Source organism: Cryptomeria japonica, chromosome 4, assembly GCF_030272615.1.
Source record: "Cryptomeria japonica chromosome 4, Sugi_1.0, whole genome shotgun sequence".
Lineage (NCBI taxonomy): Eukaryota > Viridiplantae > Streptophyta > Pinopsida > Cupressales > Cupressaceae > Cryptomeria > Cryptomeria japonica.
Window position 1 is genome coordinate 581545236 of NC_081408.1, and position 18422 is coordinate 581563657.

The window sequence follows — 18422 nt, forward strand, 5'->3', positions numbered from 1 at the left end:
AGCAAGGGCGAACTTTGTGATTATTTGTGACCAAGGAGGGAGGGCTTCCTTGTGTTTGTGTACTCAACCTCTTGATAGGGCAGACTTCATCATCTTTGGGAACCATCTCACGAGCTAGGGCGAACTTTATCATCTTCATGACACAAAACCTTAACCAAGGGCGGACTTTATCATTTCCTTGAACCATGGTGGGGGTGGAGTTGGATCCTCTTCAGGAACCCTCATGCTACTTCCATACCCTTGGGCGGACTTGAGAAACTTCATGGCTCAACTCCAAGGCAAACTTCACCAACTTTGTGACCCACTTTCATGACTTCCAAGGCAGACTTTGTGAAGATTGTGCACCAACTCATGGCCGACTTTGCCAACTTCAGGAACCAAGAAAAGGGGGGACTTCATGAACTTCATAACCCATTGCTTCATTTTCAAGGCTGATTTTACCAAAATCAAGAACCAAGGAGGGCAGACTTCATGAATTTCAAGTACTACATGATCAAAACTTGAAATTTCCATAACTTGTGCAATTTTTTGCCGGATCATCTTGAAATTTGAAAACCACCTCCCATTTATCCATCAAATTCCTCAAGATCCCTAAAATTTAGGAACTTAGCTTTTTTGAACAAAACTTGGACTTTTGGAGGAATTTGTCGATTATTTTAGTGCATCTTAGTGTCAATAGTGCAAACCCTAGATCCACTTTCTAAAAATAGAAAAAACAAGTTTCCCTAAAAAATAGGAAAAACTTTCTAAAAATAGAAAAAGCAAGTTTCCCTAAAAATAGGAAAAACTTTCTAAAAAATAGCCATTTCGGGGATCGTGCTCAAAATGCCAAAAACAAAACTTCCTAAAAAATAGGAAAAAGCAAAAAGCAAAACGTTTTAAAAATAGAAAGTTGTCCAAATTCACTCAAATCAAGTGCAATCTTCGTCCTACAACCTTTCTAGGCACTTTGACGGTGTCTAGACTCTATTTTGACCATGGCTTGCACATACTGACTTTTGACTTCCAAAACCCAGACTATTCAAAACTGACAAACTTTGGCAACACTAATGCCGGAAGGTCACAAGGCTCTAACAAAAACCCTAGAAAGCAAGAAAAAGGAACAAGAAGTTGCAACCACGATTTAATGTGAAGGAACCACGATTTGGCTTTGAAGGGAATAAAATGGTCACTTATTTCAAGTAATGATACGTGCCTTCTTTGCTGTTTGGGTTTATGATGGGTTCACTAGGCAAAGTTGAGTTTCATTAAAACTAAAATGGATAAAATTGCAACTATCCTAGCATAAGTAAGAAGCATTGTGGAATTGGAAGGCTATTCAACACCTTGGAAATCAGTTTGGTTGTCATGATTTGTGTCGATTGATTAAATTCAGAACTTGTCACATTATAAGGAGTCAATGTATTTAAACAAGACAAGTGAATAAAGTCAAGACACAACACTTGATTTGGCACTTGGGGAACATATCTCGACATATCCAAGTTTTTGTTTCCTTGTACTTGAATATTGAATAAAGGATTCCAACACAAAAGGTAGTTTATCTATGCTAATCACAACCCTTTTCTGCCACATGGATGCGAGTCATGATCTTCAAGAAACAATATTGTTATAGTTGTTGCTGACTTGTGTATAAGATAAAGTAACTTTGGGAAAGCTATGACTACAAGCAACTATATTTTAATTGCTTCCGATAGTATTGAGCAGATTTTGTTGAAGGAGAATTTGAAGGTTTCATGAATTGTTTGAGAAGAGTTTTCGGCAAAAACTAAGGATTGTTCTCATTAGGAATTATTAATAATAGGCGTTGGATGTTACTAAAGAAAAAAAGATTGATACAATGATAGACATGTTGGGTTAGTCTCTACATGATGTTGAATGATATCAATGCTTCCAGAAGGTAGAATAGTGAGGCAAGCACTTGAAGAGCCAATAACAATAATTAGAAACAATCACACACAAAGAACAATGGTTGTGTTTGTCGATAGACCTCTATGTCCCACTTTCATTTGTAGAGAATGTGTTCTTGTCGAAACAATGGTTGTCTTTGCCGATAGACTTCTACGTCCCACTTTCATTTGTAGGGGAGACGTTCTTGCCGAGCCTAAACAAGGAGAAAGCAGCAAACCTAGAAAGAGGTCACCTCCCACTACACCACGAAGAGATCCGGTTGAAAGAGAAGCTTTAGAGGCTCTTTGCAAATGAGTATGGAGAAGAAACAAATACAAAGAAAATAAAAAGTGCAACGACATGTCTCTCCATAAGCAGTTGATATAGAGGAAGCCCAACACAAACACAAATTCTCGAATTGATTGATACACTAACCATATACTCGGAGCTAACTACAACTAACAAGGTGCTCAAAAAAAATGAAATAATAAGGTATATAATGGCTTCTAATAAAACCTGAGAAGATCTTATGGCGAACTTTCTAGATTTCTTGACTGAGGCATTTAAGGCAAGAAGAGAGAAAACAACAAAAGATGAAGAGAAACTCAAAACTAGAACAATTGGGTAGTGGCCCGTACAATTACACCAGCACAAAAGAAAAGAGTACAGGAAATACAAACCAAATAACTTCAAACCAAACAAAGATTGGACAAATTGATGCTAGAGAAACCGAAGGTCACAAAGACAATTCGGGAAGATATAAGGGAAGCCACTGCAAAGGCTTATCAGAAATTGCGTAAGGAAGAAGAAACATATAAGGCTACATCTTTAGAACATAGAACAATCTTCTCAGCCTCCACAGTCCTCTGACACACCATCATCCTCCACAACATCTCTAATATAGTCCATTAAGGACTTTTTGGCTAAGCAAAAACAAATACAGACGGTGGCCTCTCCACAACTCTTTGAGTTGCCTTTGGTTGGATCATAAGTAGATTGTGAAAGCATTTCACCGTTGCACAAGTTCTTGTTAAGGGGCATCTTGCTTCAAACATTTCCTCATTGCACAAGTTCTAGTTGGGGGATATCTTACATAAAATAGCCCAGGAAGAAACCCTTAAATAGCATGTGGACAACATAGGTGAAATAGAAGAGTTGGTTAGGGAGATATAGAGTAAGTTCCCTCAAATTCAAGGGGACTTATCACAAATACTGCCAATTTCAGTTAAGGATCTTGATGGATGAAGCGATAAAAGACACAACACTGTAGAAGGATACCTTAAGACAACAAGTGGCCGTAGAATTCCACAAAGCCAAAATGGATGAAGAAAGGAAAAAGTGTGTTGCTGGCTGCTTTACCTTAGAAACCCATATTAGTACAATGAAGAACACAGAGGAGGATGTGAATAGTCTTTATCAATTTTGCTTGTAATGGTCGAATGTGGTGGCACCACTCAAAGCATAGATGGAAAATTTGGAGCTGTACTTGATCAAAAGATCAACTAACCATGATGCATTGAAGTATCTTGGTGGTCAAGACCGGGTAGGCATTGAAACCTTGCATGAACAATACCAACAATTACAAGATTTGAAGGATAAGACCGAACATTGATTCCATCAATTGAGAGAGGTTGTTAAATTAAGGCTGGCTCATATTACTGGAACGTCCTCTAGGAGGCACCACACTTATCCCAAAACATCCAAATACCCACCACATGTTCGAAAACGAAAAAAAAAGTTATTGCAGTTGTAGTTGGCAAAAAACCAATGGGACAACAATGTTGGGAGCCTCCAAGACAGATATAAGGATATCTTTCCAACTTGGCAAAGATGACTTGAAGACAAGTCAAGGTTTAGAAGGGTAGATGATGTTGGCAGGGAAAGAGCAGCCAAATAGACTTTCAGAGAACATGCCACATCTCAATCTATCTAGCCTGTGAAGCTTAGGAATTGAAACATAGCATGTAGACTAGGGTACTGTTGTGACATTTTCACACATTGCCTCATTGCAAATAGGGACCCCCACTTTTTCGCTTTCTGGGTTAGTCGTCTTAGCTTAGTTGTTAGTTGTTGTCGAGTCTTTGCTATTAACCTTTTGCATGTAGTTGCTCAAAAGCTGGTCAAATCATCTCTCTTTGAGATGAAGTGAGGTTCAACATTTCCTCAGCCCTCCAAAACCTTCTTCCTGCTTCTCCCAACACTATCTGTGGGTGCCCAAACCCAATCACACTTATTTCCATCCTTTATTGTTGCCATCCCCATTTCACCTTTCCATTTCCTTCCATTTCCACCTTCTCTCTCTCCATCCAATAGCCCTTTCATCTTCTCTACTTTCCACTTCCTTCTACTTCCTCTACCTCCCTACCCTTCACGTACATTTACTCTTACCTCTACCTCACACCCAGTAACCTACCCATTCACTACCCACACTACCTACCCCTACCCCTATCCTATCCTAACCCATCTTCCTTCCCCTAGACTAAATCCCATCCTGTTATAGTTTACACCCCTTTGACCTCCCACTCCACTTTATCTCCCAACATCTCCTAACTCCTCCCACATCCTAAACCTCTTTACCCTACGTATCTCCTACCTTCATCATCCATACTCCTTATGTCTCCCTTTCCCCAAACATCCTCTCCTTCCCTTCCTCATGTGGCATTTCCCCTACCACTCATCACTTCCCCACAACACTTCACATTTCTTCATCCATCCTTTCCATATCACATTTTGGGCCCCACTTTAAACTCAAAATAGAGAATTAAATAAGTTTTTTAAGGACTCTTTGCTGGAACCCACTAACTTTTGGCTTGGGAATTTGTAATTTTTTTTTTTTTTTGCATTGTATGGGCCCCACCAAATTTTTGAAATGAAAGAAAAGTTTTCTTAAGGAATCTTAAATAAAAGGGAGAGCATCCACCTCACTCTACCCCTTCATGCCTTCCACCTTATCCCCTCCGTGGCACCTCTTTACCACATCACCCCATCTTCTTTGTCACAATATCCTCTTTTCTATTACACCTTTCCACTCCCTTTTCAGACCCGTGGCGTATTTGGGCTCCATTAAAAATTTAGAATGGAGAATATAAAGCACATTTCACTGCAAATTTAATCCAAATCTCCAAGTTCACAATGGAAGATACGCTTCAAAGGTGGTGAAATCATTTTTTGAGGACATTCAATGAGGATCGCCCAGCTAGTGCATACAGAAGCAACTGTGATATTGATCAAATTCTGATCATTTTGAGGCAGCAATCTTGATCTTTTACTTCAATGGATTCACCTTGGCATTATAATCATCAGAGATCACCCCAAAGGCAATTTGATTCACTCACCGATATACGATCAAGGAGATTTTGTTTTGAACTCAGGCTTGAAGGACCACAATATTGAGTTTTGATACCTCAACAGTGATTGAAAGGGCAGTGAATTTGTCATTCTTCAGAAAGTTTGACCTCCAAGGTGGCAATATAAAGTTCAGATCTGAGACGTCAATCGTTTCAGTGATTATCCAAGTCCAATCAAGGTGTCTTCATCTGTAATGATTTTGTGCCTTTGAAAGTGTGACGTACCAGGCCAGCTAGTTGACAAAGCTTTGCAATGCAAAGTTCTTCAATTTCACCGATCATGTTTTGGTTTGCAACGGTCTCCTGAAATGTCACCCCAATCATGAAGTAGCAAAGCTATCTCAAATTTCCGCCATAGAGCAAAGATGGCAAAGCCCTTCCAAATTTTCTGCCTTGATGTTATGTTGCAAAGCCTCTTAGAAAGCCGATTACATCAAGAGATACAAACAAAAGGCAATCTGACCGATCACACCATCAACTGCAAAGGAGGGCAATAAAGTTGCTCATATCATCAACTACAAAGCAACATCAAATGGTCGCCCAAGTCAGAGAATGCAAAGAGACTCCAAAAGACTGCTTAGCATCCCTGAAATGCAAATGAAGTTCAAAAATCTGCCCAATGTAGTCAAAAGTCTGACAAAGTGGAGAAGTGCAAAAGGAGTTAGTTTGGCCCTCAATCTATGTTGCAAAGGTCCCCTAATCTAGCCTATCATGTTTGCAAAGCTTCCTAAGTTAGCTGATCCGATGGGGAGATGCAAAGACATTCAAATTAGCTGATAAAAGTGTCAAGTTGCAAAGGTGGCTTAGAAACCCGATCAAGAAATGACATGGTAAAGCTTCCCTCAAAAATTCGACTAAGTGTTGAAGGCCAAGATAGTGAATTTTACTTCATGTTCGGGCCTATGAGAGCGAACTTCACCTTCGAGCATACAAGAGCGAACTTCATGTGCTGGGCAAATGGAGTGAATGTACAAGATTGCTTATAAGACCACTACCTTGAGCCGATTTAATGCTCGGAAAGAATGATTTTGAGTCAAAGTGAAGATGAAAGATGAAATTTAAAAGTAACTTCATGCACTTACCTGGGAGAGCGTACTTCATGAATCCAAGGAGGAGAGCGTACTTCATGTCCAAACCAAGGAGAGCGAATTTATTCCCAAACTGCACATTGAGTATAATTTGAAGCACTTGAATGGATGGAATGAAAAAGAGTGAACAAGGAAGTGTTAAGTGTCAGTTTGAAATCAACTTCATATTCAAGCACACATGAGCAAATTTCATGATTTAAGATGGAAGAGCAAACTTCATGTGTTTGCCTAATGGAGTGAAATTTACTTCATGAATTCCTAAGTGAGAGCAAATTTCTTTCATGAGAGAGGATGTGAGAGTATTTACCTTGAGCTGATCTGATTTTGAGTTGAAAGCAAACTTCAAGAATCAAAGCACATGAGCGAACTTCAAGAATCAAAGCATATGAGTGAACTTCGTGTTTTGAAGGAGATGAGCGAACTTCACAAGTTGAAGGAGGGGAGTGAACTTCACAAATTGAGAGAGGGGAGCGAATTTCCTTGATATTTCAATGCACTTTAAGATTAACCAAACGCTACTTTGGCACCAAAAACAAAATTCAAATTTGAATCAAAAGTTGTTTAATTGTATCAAGTTGGCAACCTTTCCTTAATCGCCTATAAGAGGGTATTCAAGCATTCATTTCAAACATCATCTCAAAGCAATTCATTCCTCTTGCCAGGGAATCTGATTAGCAGAGCAGCGATTTCAATCGAGCATTGGGAGTGAAATTCATCAAATTCAATTAAGAGGGCAACAAAATTCATCAAGAAGAGGGCGAATTAACTCAACAAGGAAGCATATTGAGCAAATTTCATCATAAAGATAGCAGATTCAGTCATCAAAAGGAGTGATCTCCTCTAAATACACCTATCAGACCCGCAACACGTAAAATCAAAGAATATATCAAGTTAGAAGAACTATCAAGGTTATATATTATGTGTATTTGATATCATTTTTGTTTTGTTTTGCAGATGAGAGAGGATGGTGATTACAAAGCAAAAGGAGAAAGACTGTAAGATCTACACCACCATGCAAATGGGAAAACTTCATTAGAAAGCACAAGGGTATCATGGGAAGAAGAATCTCAAGAACTTTCACCACATCAAGATGACATGAAAAGGTCATGACCTTGGAGTATAAAGAAATATCACACAACTATCTCAAGGCAAGATAAGCAAGCAAGGATGGATGAATGATGCTTCCCATCATCACACCAAGCATCGACCAAGCTTGTAACATTGAGTATCAAGAGATTTCTCTCAACACCCCTTCATGATGACGAATCAAGCCCATAAGTGCAAAGTATAGGTGGCATCCCAATCACCACTCACCAAATCAAGGAGTTCCACATCAGCATGTCCGGATTCAATGAACCCGACTCGTCCGTGATGGCACAAACTTCGAGGCACCTACCTTATTTGTCTGTTGGTTATGCCAAAGCGTTGTAATTATTTCATTGGCCAGAATTGGAACGATCAAGGTACCAATAAAGGTGAAAATTCCGCCCTTCAAGTTGGAGATTTCAAGAAATTAAAGTGGTATGAATGGAATGGGGAACGAATGAGGTATGAATGAAGGTGAAAATTCCGCCCTTCAAGTTGGAGATTTCAAGAAATGTAAGTGGTACGAATGGAATGTGGAAGGAACAAGGTACGAATGAACCTTGAAATGTTGCCACTTCAAGTTTGAGTTTGATGAATTGAAAGTGGTACGAATGGAATGCAAAATGAGCTTGGTACAAATGAAGGTGAAAATTCCGCCCTTCAAGTTTGAGATTTCATGAATTGAAAGTGGTACGAATAGAATGCGAAATGAACTTGGTACAAATGAAGGTGAAAATTCTGCCCTTCAAGTTTGAGATTTCAAGAAATGAAAGTGGTACGAATGTAATGCGAAATGAAATTGGTATGAATGATGGTGAAAATTCCGCCCTTCAAGTTTGAGATTTCATGAAATGAAACTGGTACGAATGGAATGCGAAATGAACTTGGTACAAATGAAGGTGAAAATTCCGCCATTCAAGTTTAAGATTTCATGAAATGAAAATGGCACGAATGGAATGCGAAATGAACTTGGTACGAATGAAGGTGAAAATTCCGCCCTTCAAGTTTGAGATTTCATGAAATGAAAGTGGTACGAATCAAAGGCAAAATACTGATTTGTTTAAGTGATTAATATTTGGTCAAATCAAAATCAAATTGTGCAAATAAAGATGCAAATACTGACTAGGCTATGCAAATAAGGGATTCCAAAGCCAACCCCCTAAATCAAGCAACAACATCAAGTTACGAATGAACCTTGAAATGTTGCCACTTCAAGTTTGAGTTTGATGAATTGAAAGTGGTACGAATGGAATGCAAAATGAACCTGGTACAAATGAAGGTGAAAATTCTGCCCTTCAAGTTTGAGATTTCATGAATTGAAAGTGGTACGAATAGAATGCGAAATGAACTTGGTACAAATGAAGGTGAAAATTCTGCCCTTCAAGTTTGAGATTTCAAGAAATGAAAGTGGTACGAATGTAATGCGAAATGAAATTGGTATGAATGATGGTGAAAATTCCGCCCTTCAAGTTTGAGATTTCATGAAATGAAACTGGTACGAATGGAATGCGAAATGAACTTGGTACAAATGAAGGTGAAAATTCTGCCATTCAAGTTTAAGATTTCATGAAATGAAAATGGCACGAATGGAATGCGAAATGAACTTGGTACGAATGAAGGTGAAAATTCCGCCCTTCAAGTTTGAGATTTCATGAAATGAAAGTGGTACGAATCAAAGGCAAAATACTGATTTGCTTAAGTGATTAATATTTGATCAAATCAAAATCAAATTGTGCAAATAAAGATGCAAATACCGACTAGGCTATGCAAATAAGGGATTCCAAAGTCAACCCCCTAAATCAAGCAACAACATCAAGTTAGCTGTAATGAGGAAAGCGCCCAGCCAATAGCAAATTAAATTTTTTATTAGCAATGATGCAAGTCGGCCTATATAGGAGAAAAGACACCTCTTTTCATCAAGCGCCTCTATAAAGAGGGTGTTTTGATTTCATTTTCATCATCCTCCATCAAACAAATCAGCAAATTCTGATCTGCACAGCAAATTTCATCTAGGGCAGTGATTTGACAATTATTTTGATTGTTGCATTTGATCAAAATACTCTTAAGAAGGCGATGTTGATTAAGAGAAGGTTTGAAGAACAAGTTGAAGGCAGATAAGGGACATCATTCTTTGAAAATTCACGTAGCATCAGACCTCAAAATAACTTGGAAATTAGAGATGCAAGCTTAATTCACAAATCTGACTTAAAATAGTCAGTTCCAAGAGTAGCGAGGGCTGTTATATATACATTCTTTAAAAGTTTTCAAGTGTTGCTCCTCATTGTTAGTTATTCTTTAAGGAATTTTTCTTGTTCTTGCAGGTCTGATACAATGTAAAGGATTCAAGGTTTCAAAAGCATGAAAGAAGATTCAAGACATTGCAAAGATGAAGGACTTCAAGCATCTCAATCACCACAACATGAAGAAGTCAAGGCATTGGAGCATGAAGGAGAGATAACCTACATGATGAGAGAATGTTTCACAATCTTGAATTCCCTTCGGGAATCCAAGAATCAAAGTTAGTACATTTAAGAGTTAATTCAAACCAGGTTTATCATTCATTAAGTAGATCATGAATAAGGGAAGATCAACCATCATCATCACATTGAAAAAACTGAATAATGTTGAGTATCAAGAGATATTACCCAAGGCATCAACATTCATTCATGATGATCTATCAAGTCTACAAGTGTGAACTAAGGTGGCGTCCTTGTCATCATTCCACCAATCAAGAGGTTCCACATCAACATGTCTAGATGCAATGCACTTGACTCATCTTATGGAGGCACAAAATTTGAGCTACCTACCCTCATATTTCATTGGTTCACATTCAATATTGAACCTAGTGTAATTTTCTCGTTAGTTAGGAGTTTGTTGTAACAAACCCTAATTAGGGTTTTCATCTTGTAATCATGGCCATTGATTGTGAATCAATCTGAGCCATTAATTGTAAAGAGCTATCTATATAAGGCTTAGTTTTCTCATTTGTAAAGAGGTTAATAATAGCAAGACAAGAAGAGTAGAGTAATAGATAATATTCATAGATAGCAATCAATAGTTAGCAATTAGAATAGAAGTTAGATTAGGAGAAGGCAAAGATTGTTGCCAAGACTTTGTTGTAAAGAGTATATGATTTCATTGAAGCTATGGTGAATTTAATGTGTTATTGCAACAAGTTGCATGGTCTCTACTTCTCAATTCATTTTCATATTGTTTAGATGAATCAAAGAATTTTGTGCATGATCAATGGTGAAAGTCATATATCCATACCACTAGCAATTTGTTGATTGTAAGTTTGCCTTGTGTGGTCAACTGGAATCCTTAAATGGGCTTAACTTTAATTGCTATTCACACTTTGATATGCATCACCTTGATGGTATCCTTGTTGTTGATAGTGATTTGAACATCATTTTTCTTTCCTCAGAAGATCACACTAAGCTTTGTGGAGTTGTTGCTTTGCATGTCAAAGCAAGGCTTAGTCGAGTTTCACCAAAGATTGTAAGATATGATCACCAATAGTAAGAGAATACAGTAGAAAAGCATAATAGATGTATTAAGGAAGATAGAGTATATATGGTATGAATGTATGAAGGTATATAAGGAGATATAAGGATGTATATGATATTTTGAATAAATACAAATGATACAAATACTTTTAAGTTTCTATATAATATGTTGTGTGTTCTTAATATTTAGTTAGATGGATAATCAATTGGCTAGATCTGATTCCCCGTTCGCTTGATAGCACTTAGTTCGGGGTATAATACCACAATGCTAGAAGCTCATAGGGGTTCAGAATTCCGGTCTGTGTCCCTAGATTTCTTGCTAACATAGGCCACATGTTGTTCTTCAGGTTGAGATACTGGTTCTTGATTCTTGTCCGGTCCTGGTCTGAGCTTGGTTCTCCTTGGGTTCCATCCGGATCCTGCCCAGGTGGTCGAGTTCTCTATGGGTCCTGCCAAGGATCCGAGAAGAACCCAGGGAGAACCCAGGCAGACCCGGGAGAACCAAGGCCCGTGGGTTCCCAAAAACAGGACCCATGGGTCATAAAAGTCAAAAAAACAATTAAAAAATAACTATGTATCATTTTTCTGTTATCATTTATGTATCATTGTATGGGAAAGTTACATTGTATGTTTCATATTTGTATGTTTGAATATATATAATTTTGATGTTTGAACATACATATATATATAATTAAAAAATGTGTACGGACGTACCGATACCCATACCCAAGAATTTTTTTTTTTGCCGAATCCACGAATCTGTATCCATACCCGTACCTGAATTTGTAACTTAGTCTTCAGGTGTGGACAAAAATGGACGACCCTTTGTAGGTTGAAAAAATGAGAAGGCAATGGAGGGGGCTTCATCCCTCGAGATCCATTCTTTACCAAAGAACGATTTGTTTTGTGTCCCGTTCTTTGATATGCTTTTTCTTGCCCTTCAATATATGGCAAATTTTGTGCTTCTGGAATGCCATTATCATCTTTGCTTGGACAAAATTTGATGCCTTGTGTAGGGATCTTGCCTAAATGGTGTTTTCACTTGAATGTATGAGCTCGGATATCTATCTTTACATTGACTACAAATCCAAACATAACCTTCACAACCTAGAAGAAGTTGTACCATTTCAACATATTTCCAAAGGGGAGAGCTTGGGTCTATTTTGAAGCACGGTTGGCTCATGGAGCTAGAATTGGTTCCCATTGTAATACCTAAGACAACAAGTTCAATAACCAACAGATTCAAAGAAATGAAACAAATGAAAACAAAGATATATACATATAACCTTATAGTTAATTCATTTTAAAAAAAAAGAGCATGTTTTATAGGTAGCTAGAAGAATGAAAACAAACCAAAAACTTCAAAACAAAATAAAGAGTTCATTTATAAAAAACTGTAGGAAGAAAAACCAAAAACTTAAAAAGCCTACCCCTTGTGAAGAAATCTTCCTCTACAATCTCCTTGAGAATTAGTGAACTTTTGCAAATGTGTAGGAATAGCACAACAACCAACTTGGAATGTTCAATGATCAATCTTGAACTCTACTTGTGCAATGGCAAGCAAGAACACAAGTTCAAAGGATAATATTTTTGTTTTTCACTGACAGTAAGAAAAATGAGTTTATTTTTGCCTCATTTTAGGGTGTTAGGGGTTTATTGCACTTTTTAGGGGGAAAGAGTAAAAAAAATGCAAAATTTCCCTTGGATTTGCTTAGACAGAACTTGATGTAGAGCCCAAACCCAACTTGGATTGGACTGGAACCTGGGTTATACAGGTAGAGAACCGGTAATGTAGCCTTTGGTGACCCCTATTGCAAAATTAATAAAACACAATATTTTAATATTCTATTAATTAGCAGGATTTCTTACAAAGAGGTTCATCTCCTTATATAGAGATTGGAGAATGAAACCACCTAAATGGATTACATGACGATTCATCCAATACTAAAGATAATGAACTAAAAAAATAGGAAAAAAAACACTTGCCACTAAGGTAGCATTACTACAATTGTAAGCCTTGTTTTAATTATTTTTATATTATTTTAAGAACTCCATCAAAATTCATTATAAAAATTCTAGCCTTAGGTTGAGGCCATTATCTTGCTAGCCGATTATTTTTATGTTTTGAGGAAAAACCCATGAATGGGGGATTTTATATTAAATTGATTGTTTAAATATTTATATTATTTTTATGTATTTATAATGCTATATAGATTATATAGCTAAACCCAGTTTTAATGAACTTGTTTAGAAAAATATAGTTGAATTTGAACTTGAACTGGGAACATAGATTATCAGGTTTGGCCAGTTCTTTTAGAGAGAGAGAAAGAGAGAGGGGGGCGGGGGTTGCAATTTTAAATTTTAATAGCTTATTTGGGGAGTTTGCAGCAGCTTGTTTTTGAATCTAAATTATTCTTTTGAAAGTAAGAATACTTTAAAATATCTTGGAGATCTTTTAATTCTGTTTTAAACAATATTTGCCTTGACAGTTTTTTCTTAGATTCTATCACAACCTGAGAGTAATTTAGATTCTAATTGATGGTGACAGATTTATAGGATATATGTTAGATTGCATTTTTTTCCCTTTATGTCCGTAGTTATAGTTATGAAAACAACAATGAAAGTTACTTTTGTAATTTTTCAACATGCTTATCTAGATTGTCATGTATGCAAAGTTCTCATATTGGTAAGATAAGATATTAACCTCTTCTCAAATGCATGGTAGACAAATAAGCACAAAATATGAAATACAAATGAAGAAATATTAATATCTATGAAATAATTGACAAGGTTGTTAAGTATAGCCAACCAAAGAAGGAATAATCTTAAAAAAATGTGATTATATGCTATTAATGGTGGATCAGGAAGGTGGACGTTTTTTTCCCTAAATTAATTGCAATTTGTGCAAAAATCATTGACCAGATTGTTAATTATTTCTCACATTGAAATTGCCTAAAAAGTAGGAAAAAATGTGAAAGTGTTGCTGGAAAAAACCCTAAAAAAACCCATGAAACCCTAAAACAACCCTCAAAATTGCCTTATAGAAGCAAAAGGCGTGACAGGAGGAGAAGAATGCCCACATTAAATGGTTGAGATATATAAATCCTTATAAATTTGTGAGATGTAATCGAGTGGCGAGCCATATAAAAAGTGAGATGCAGTCGAGCGCCATATAAATCCACATTGGATAGTCCAGTTGCAGATGGGTTTAAATTTTTATTTTGATCTGTAATGTCTTTTTTATACTGGAGTTTCTAACCAGTGGGGGTCATAGTTAGGGGACCCCCTCCCAGTGGTTATAGTTTCATATATGAGGTATTAACCCTCCAATCTCGAGTTTTTTCCCTTACCACTTCAATTCTTTTTCTCTCCTTATCGCTCCATACATCTCCTTATAGCTCCCGCACCTTATCTCTCCACACCTTCTCTCACCATCCACCCTTATCACTCCTCGCTGCCGTCACCTCCTTTCCGCCCCTCTTTTCCACTTTCGTTCTCCCACCTCCAGCTGCCGCTACCTGCCGTCCTCCCTCTCTTTCCCTTCCTTTTGCCATCACTCCGCTGCCGGCTCTCCCCTATCTCCTCCTTCGCCACATCACCCACCTCTGCTCCGTGCAAACACCTCCCCCTGCACCGCCACGTCTCCTGCCTCCAATTGCACGGGCCACCAAGCACAACTGCCACACCCCATTGGTGTCTGCCCGCATGCGTGGACTTCTTGCCAATTGTTTCGCCAACACCTGCGTCCATACTTGGAGGTGTATTAACATCCCCAAATCAACACTGCCAGCTCGGGAACACCTGGGCACGAACAGCAAACAAGGTTCGAGAGTTTCGAACCTGGAATCTCCGTATTAACATGGAGTTGCAACTTCCGTTGCACTGCAGGGTCATCCCCCCAGATGGGTTTAAATTTCTATTATATATGAAATTAATAATTTAACAAATTCAAATATTTAAATTAAATTTATAAACTTATTACTCTGTATAAAATTTTTAAATCCGATTTTATCCCGAATTTTTTGAAAAATCTTTTACTTATTGGTTTACTGAAAATTCCCCCAATTTGTTTTTGCTGCTATGCCAACTAATGCCATAATTAGGAGACATCAAAATCTATTTTTGCCTTAAAGTTTACCTGGACAGATGATACTTCTCAGGAAGCAGTAGATAGTACGACATGTTAGGTTCCTTTAGGACAAATACACTACATTTATGAATAATCAAATTAGAAATTTGTTTCAACTTTGTTTATCCAAAAATGTGCAGATATTCACAAATTTCATTCTTGTATGATGTAATTTTGTTAGAAGGATTGTTCACGTGCATTTTCAGTGCTGTATCTGCTACCATAGAAAGATTATGGGTTTATTTCTGGATGATCTTTCACATGCATTTTTGTTATTGCATCCATTTTCACAGGAATATGGTTTAAAATACCTTTTAGTCTTTCTGAATCTGAACCTTCTAATGAATTGGTTTTAGACCACTCTACATAGCTTTAATTTGGTTTAACTAGTTCATATAGGTTCAATGTTATTCTTCATATGGTTCTCAATCTTATTAGCATACGTGCATGATTGTGTCTACTTTTCACATGGCACCAAATTCATGTCTACTGTGGAATGGAAATAAAAATGATCCATGGTTAAATTTTTCTGACGTGTCACAATTAAATAATTTATAACTGTTACTAGATCTTGAAAATCCTATTTTTCTGCTGACTTGACTCTTCTGTGGCAGGCAGATTTTGTCCTTTGCCCAAAATGCTATGCAAATGGAAACTATGGACCTGGATTGTCTGCTGGTGATTTCAAACGAGTTGAGATAAAAGAAGAAGCAAATCAATATAAAAGTGTTCAATGGACAGATCAAGAGACATTACTTCTTCTAGAAGGTATAATGCATTATAATGATGACTGGAAGCATGTTGCACAACATGTTGGTACGAAAAGTGAGGCAGATTGTGTCACTAGATTCATACAGCTTCCATTTGGAGAAGAATATATGGGCAATTATGGCAAGGAATCCAGTGACCGGAGATCAAGTAATGCTAGTGGAGAAAGTATCACAATCAAACATTTTTCAAGTCCCAAAGACAGTAGCATGCAAGAACATAAGGACGACACTATTTATGATGACATGCAATCCACCGATGATGATGTATCATGCCCCCCTCTTAAACGGAGGCATCTCACTCCATTTGCTGATGCCAGCAATCCAATAATGGCTCAGGTTAGGAAGACATTTCATTTAGCTTGTTTACCCAGGTTTGAGTACACAATTTTTTAAGTTTCTTATCATAATGATGTGTGAATTTCACTGAGCTAGACATTTTTCCAAACATATTAGGTGGCCTTCTTGTCTACAATGGCTGGCTCCCATGTTGCAGAAGCTGCAGCAAGTGCAGCAGTTGCAACTTTATGTGAAGATGATCATTTTGTGAGCCAGATTACAAATTCCCAACTGTCAAAATCTTTGAATCAGAAAAATGGCATTGCAGCAAGCATGCAAGGAGGGTAAGTATTACCTTTGCATCTTTGATGGTATAGTAGAAAATATAAACTGTATTGGTTTCTTGGTTGGCCCTGAGAAATGTACAATTTTCCAGGTTGGAGAGGGATATTCAAGTGGAGGATGGCAAAAAGGAACTCCATGAAGGTTGTGCTTGCAATTTATTTGTCTTTAGTGTCTAATTCATAACCATCTTGTGTCTTGATTTGCTATTGAATGTGTCAAATGATGATCTAGTCATCTAATATTGTGTTCTGGGAATATTATTGATGCAACAAACTTAATTATTTTATGCAGAAAGAAATTGTTGTAACACCAAGGTTGTTTGCCCCAGCATAGTATCTATTACTACCTCGATACCTTAAAAAATCCCTGAGGCATGTACACACCCATCATCAAATTTTATTAATGTTATGACAATATTGGAAAGAAATAAGCAAGCTATATTAATACTACTTAACATGCTGTTTCTTTCATATATCCTCACTTTAAGACCCTATCTTAATTGGCCATGGGAAATTAACTTTATGTTATCGAACGAGATGCTTTACATTAAAATTTAAAGAATAATTCAGTCAATATGAAAGAAAGTCATCTTGCAGGTAGTGCAAACTTACTTTTCAAATGAAATCCACACACCATATGGCTGTCATTTATTTGAGTTATCTTTTTCTAATAAAACAATTCTCCCTTTAAGGGCAATTCTGATTCAGGTACACAGGTACTGCAATTTTTTTTTCCCTTGGGTACGGGTATGGGGTACGTCCGAACACACACACACACACATAAATATATTATGTATATGTCCAAACATCAAAACTATAAAATATAACTAGAACTGTATAACTATAAGAAGAGCGATACTCACAAATCCATAATTGCCAATAAAAAAATTAAAGAAATATCCAAGTCAGTTCAGTTTGGTACATCCCATACTTTTTTGCGCCCTTGTGCTCATCATCTTTGTGAGTAATAAGGCGCAAGTTGGAATGCACATAAACTAGCTTCTCTACTTTACTTGATGCCAACTGGTTGTGCTTCATTGAGTGGGAGGAGTATGTACTCCAATTTTGTTTAGATGATAAAAAACTAGCAACCTTTTGAAGCAAATTTAGTTCTCATTAGAGTTGTTAAATTAATAAAATGTAAACCAAACTTTAAATTTGCAAATAGTAAATATTCAAATGAAAGAAAAAAAATTCAAAGAGTGGGTTAAAGTTAATAAACTTGCGATGAAATTTTGATTGCAAGAATTTGGAGGTGTCGCAATTTATGGCCATTGAGGTACCATTGAGAGTGAGCAGCATTCCTATACTTGTCATAAAGAGTCGAAACACTTTAACCTTTGGAGGCTATAAAATCAACAAACCTACTTGCAACCACATCCTCAATATCAAGATCAGGGAAAGTAAGTGCTTTCTTGAACCCTTCATTGACTTGTGCATCATGGCTTGGTGGCATCACAAGGATCTCTTTGTATTAACATTTTGGAGTCAATGCGAAGGCAAGATGGAGTGGGCTGGTCATCTTTTTCCACCACTCAACACAAATTGATTGCACCTCTTCGAAGAAAGTTTCTTGAAGATCTTTCTTTTTTGCATCTATGATGGATTTCATCTTCTCATTGAGTTGATGCCATTATAAGGCTCTCCTAAACATGCCTTATCCATATTAGTAGAGTGGATCATACTTATGATGAGCTTGGCAAAACTTAGATGTTATATTCAACCCCACCAAGTGTCATCTAGGATCATTTGCTTTACATTTACTGCCCTCTCACTAATGGATTGCTTCTGTATGGACCAAGATTGATTGATGGCCATGCGAAAAAGTGCTTCTTACAATTTCACAAGTTGTCTCAAGACAATTGTGCTGGATGTGAATGTGATCTTAGCAACCTATTTGAAAATAAAAAGTTGAAAAAAACAAGGATGCATGCTTAAATGTTTAAAAATAAATTATTCAAGTGAAACAAAATTTAAACATTGCATCGT

The 18422-nt window shown here is 37.1% G+C and overlaps 1 protein-coding gene across 2 annotated transcripts in view; it reads left to right on the forward strand.

Moving 5' to 3' along the window:
- Positions 1-18422, forward strand: part of LOC131070972 (SWI/SNF complex subunit SWI3A) — a 66993-nt gene that overhangs the window by 33030 nt on the left and 15541 nt on the right. For both annotated transcript variants that reach the window (XM_058006680.2, XM_058006679.2), the window contains exons 4-6: positions 15658-16149; positions 16267-16433; positions 16526-16575. In XM_058006680.2, coding sequence (XP_057862663.1) covers positions 15658-16149; positions 16267-16433; positions 16526-16575 — 709 coding nt within the window. The remainder of the gene's footprint in view (positions 1-15657; positions 16150-16266; positions 16434-16525; positions 16576-18422) is intronic.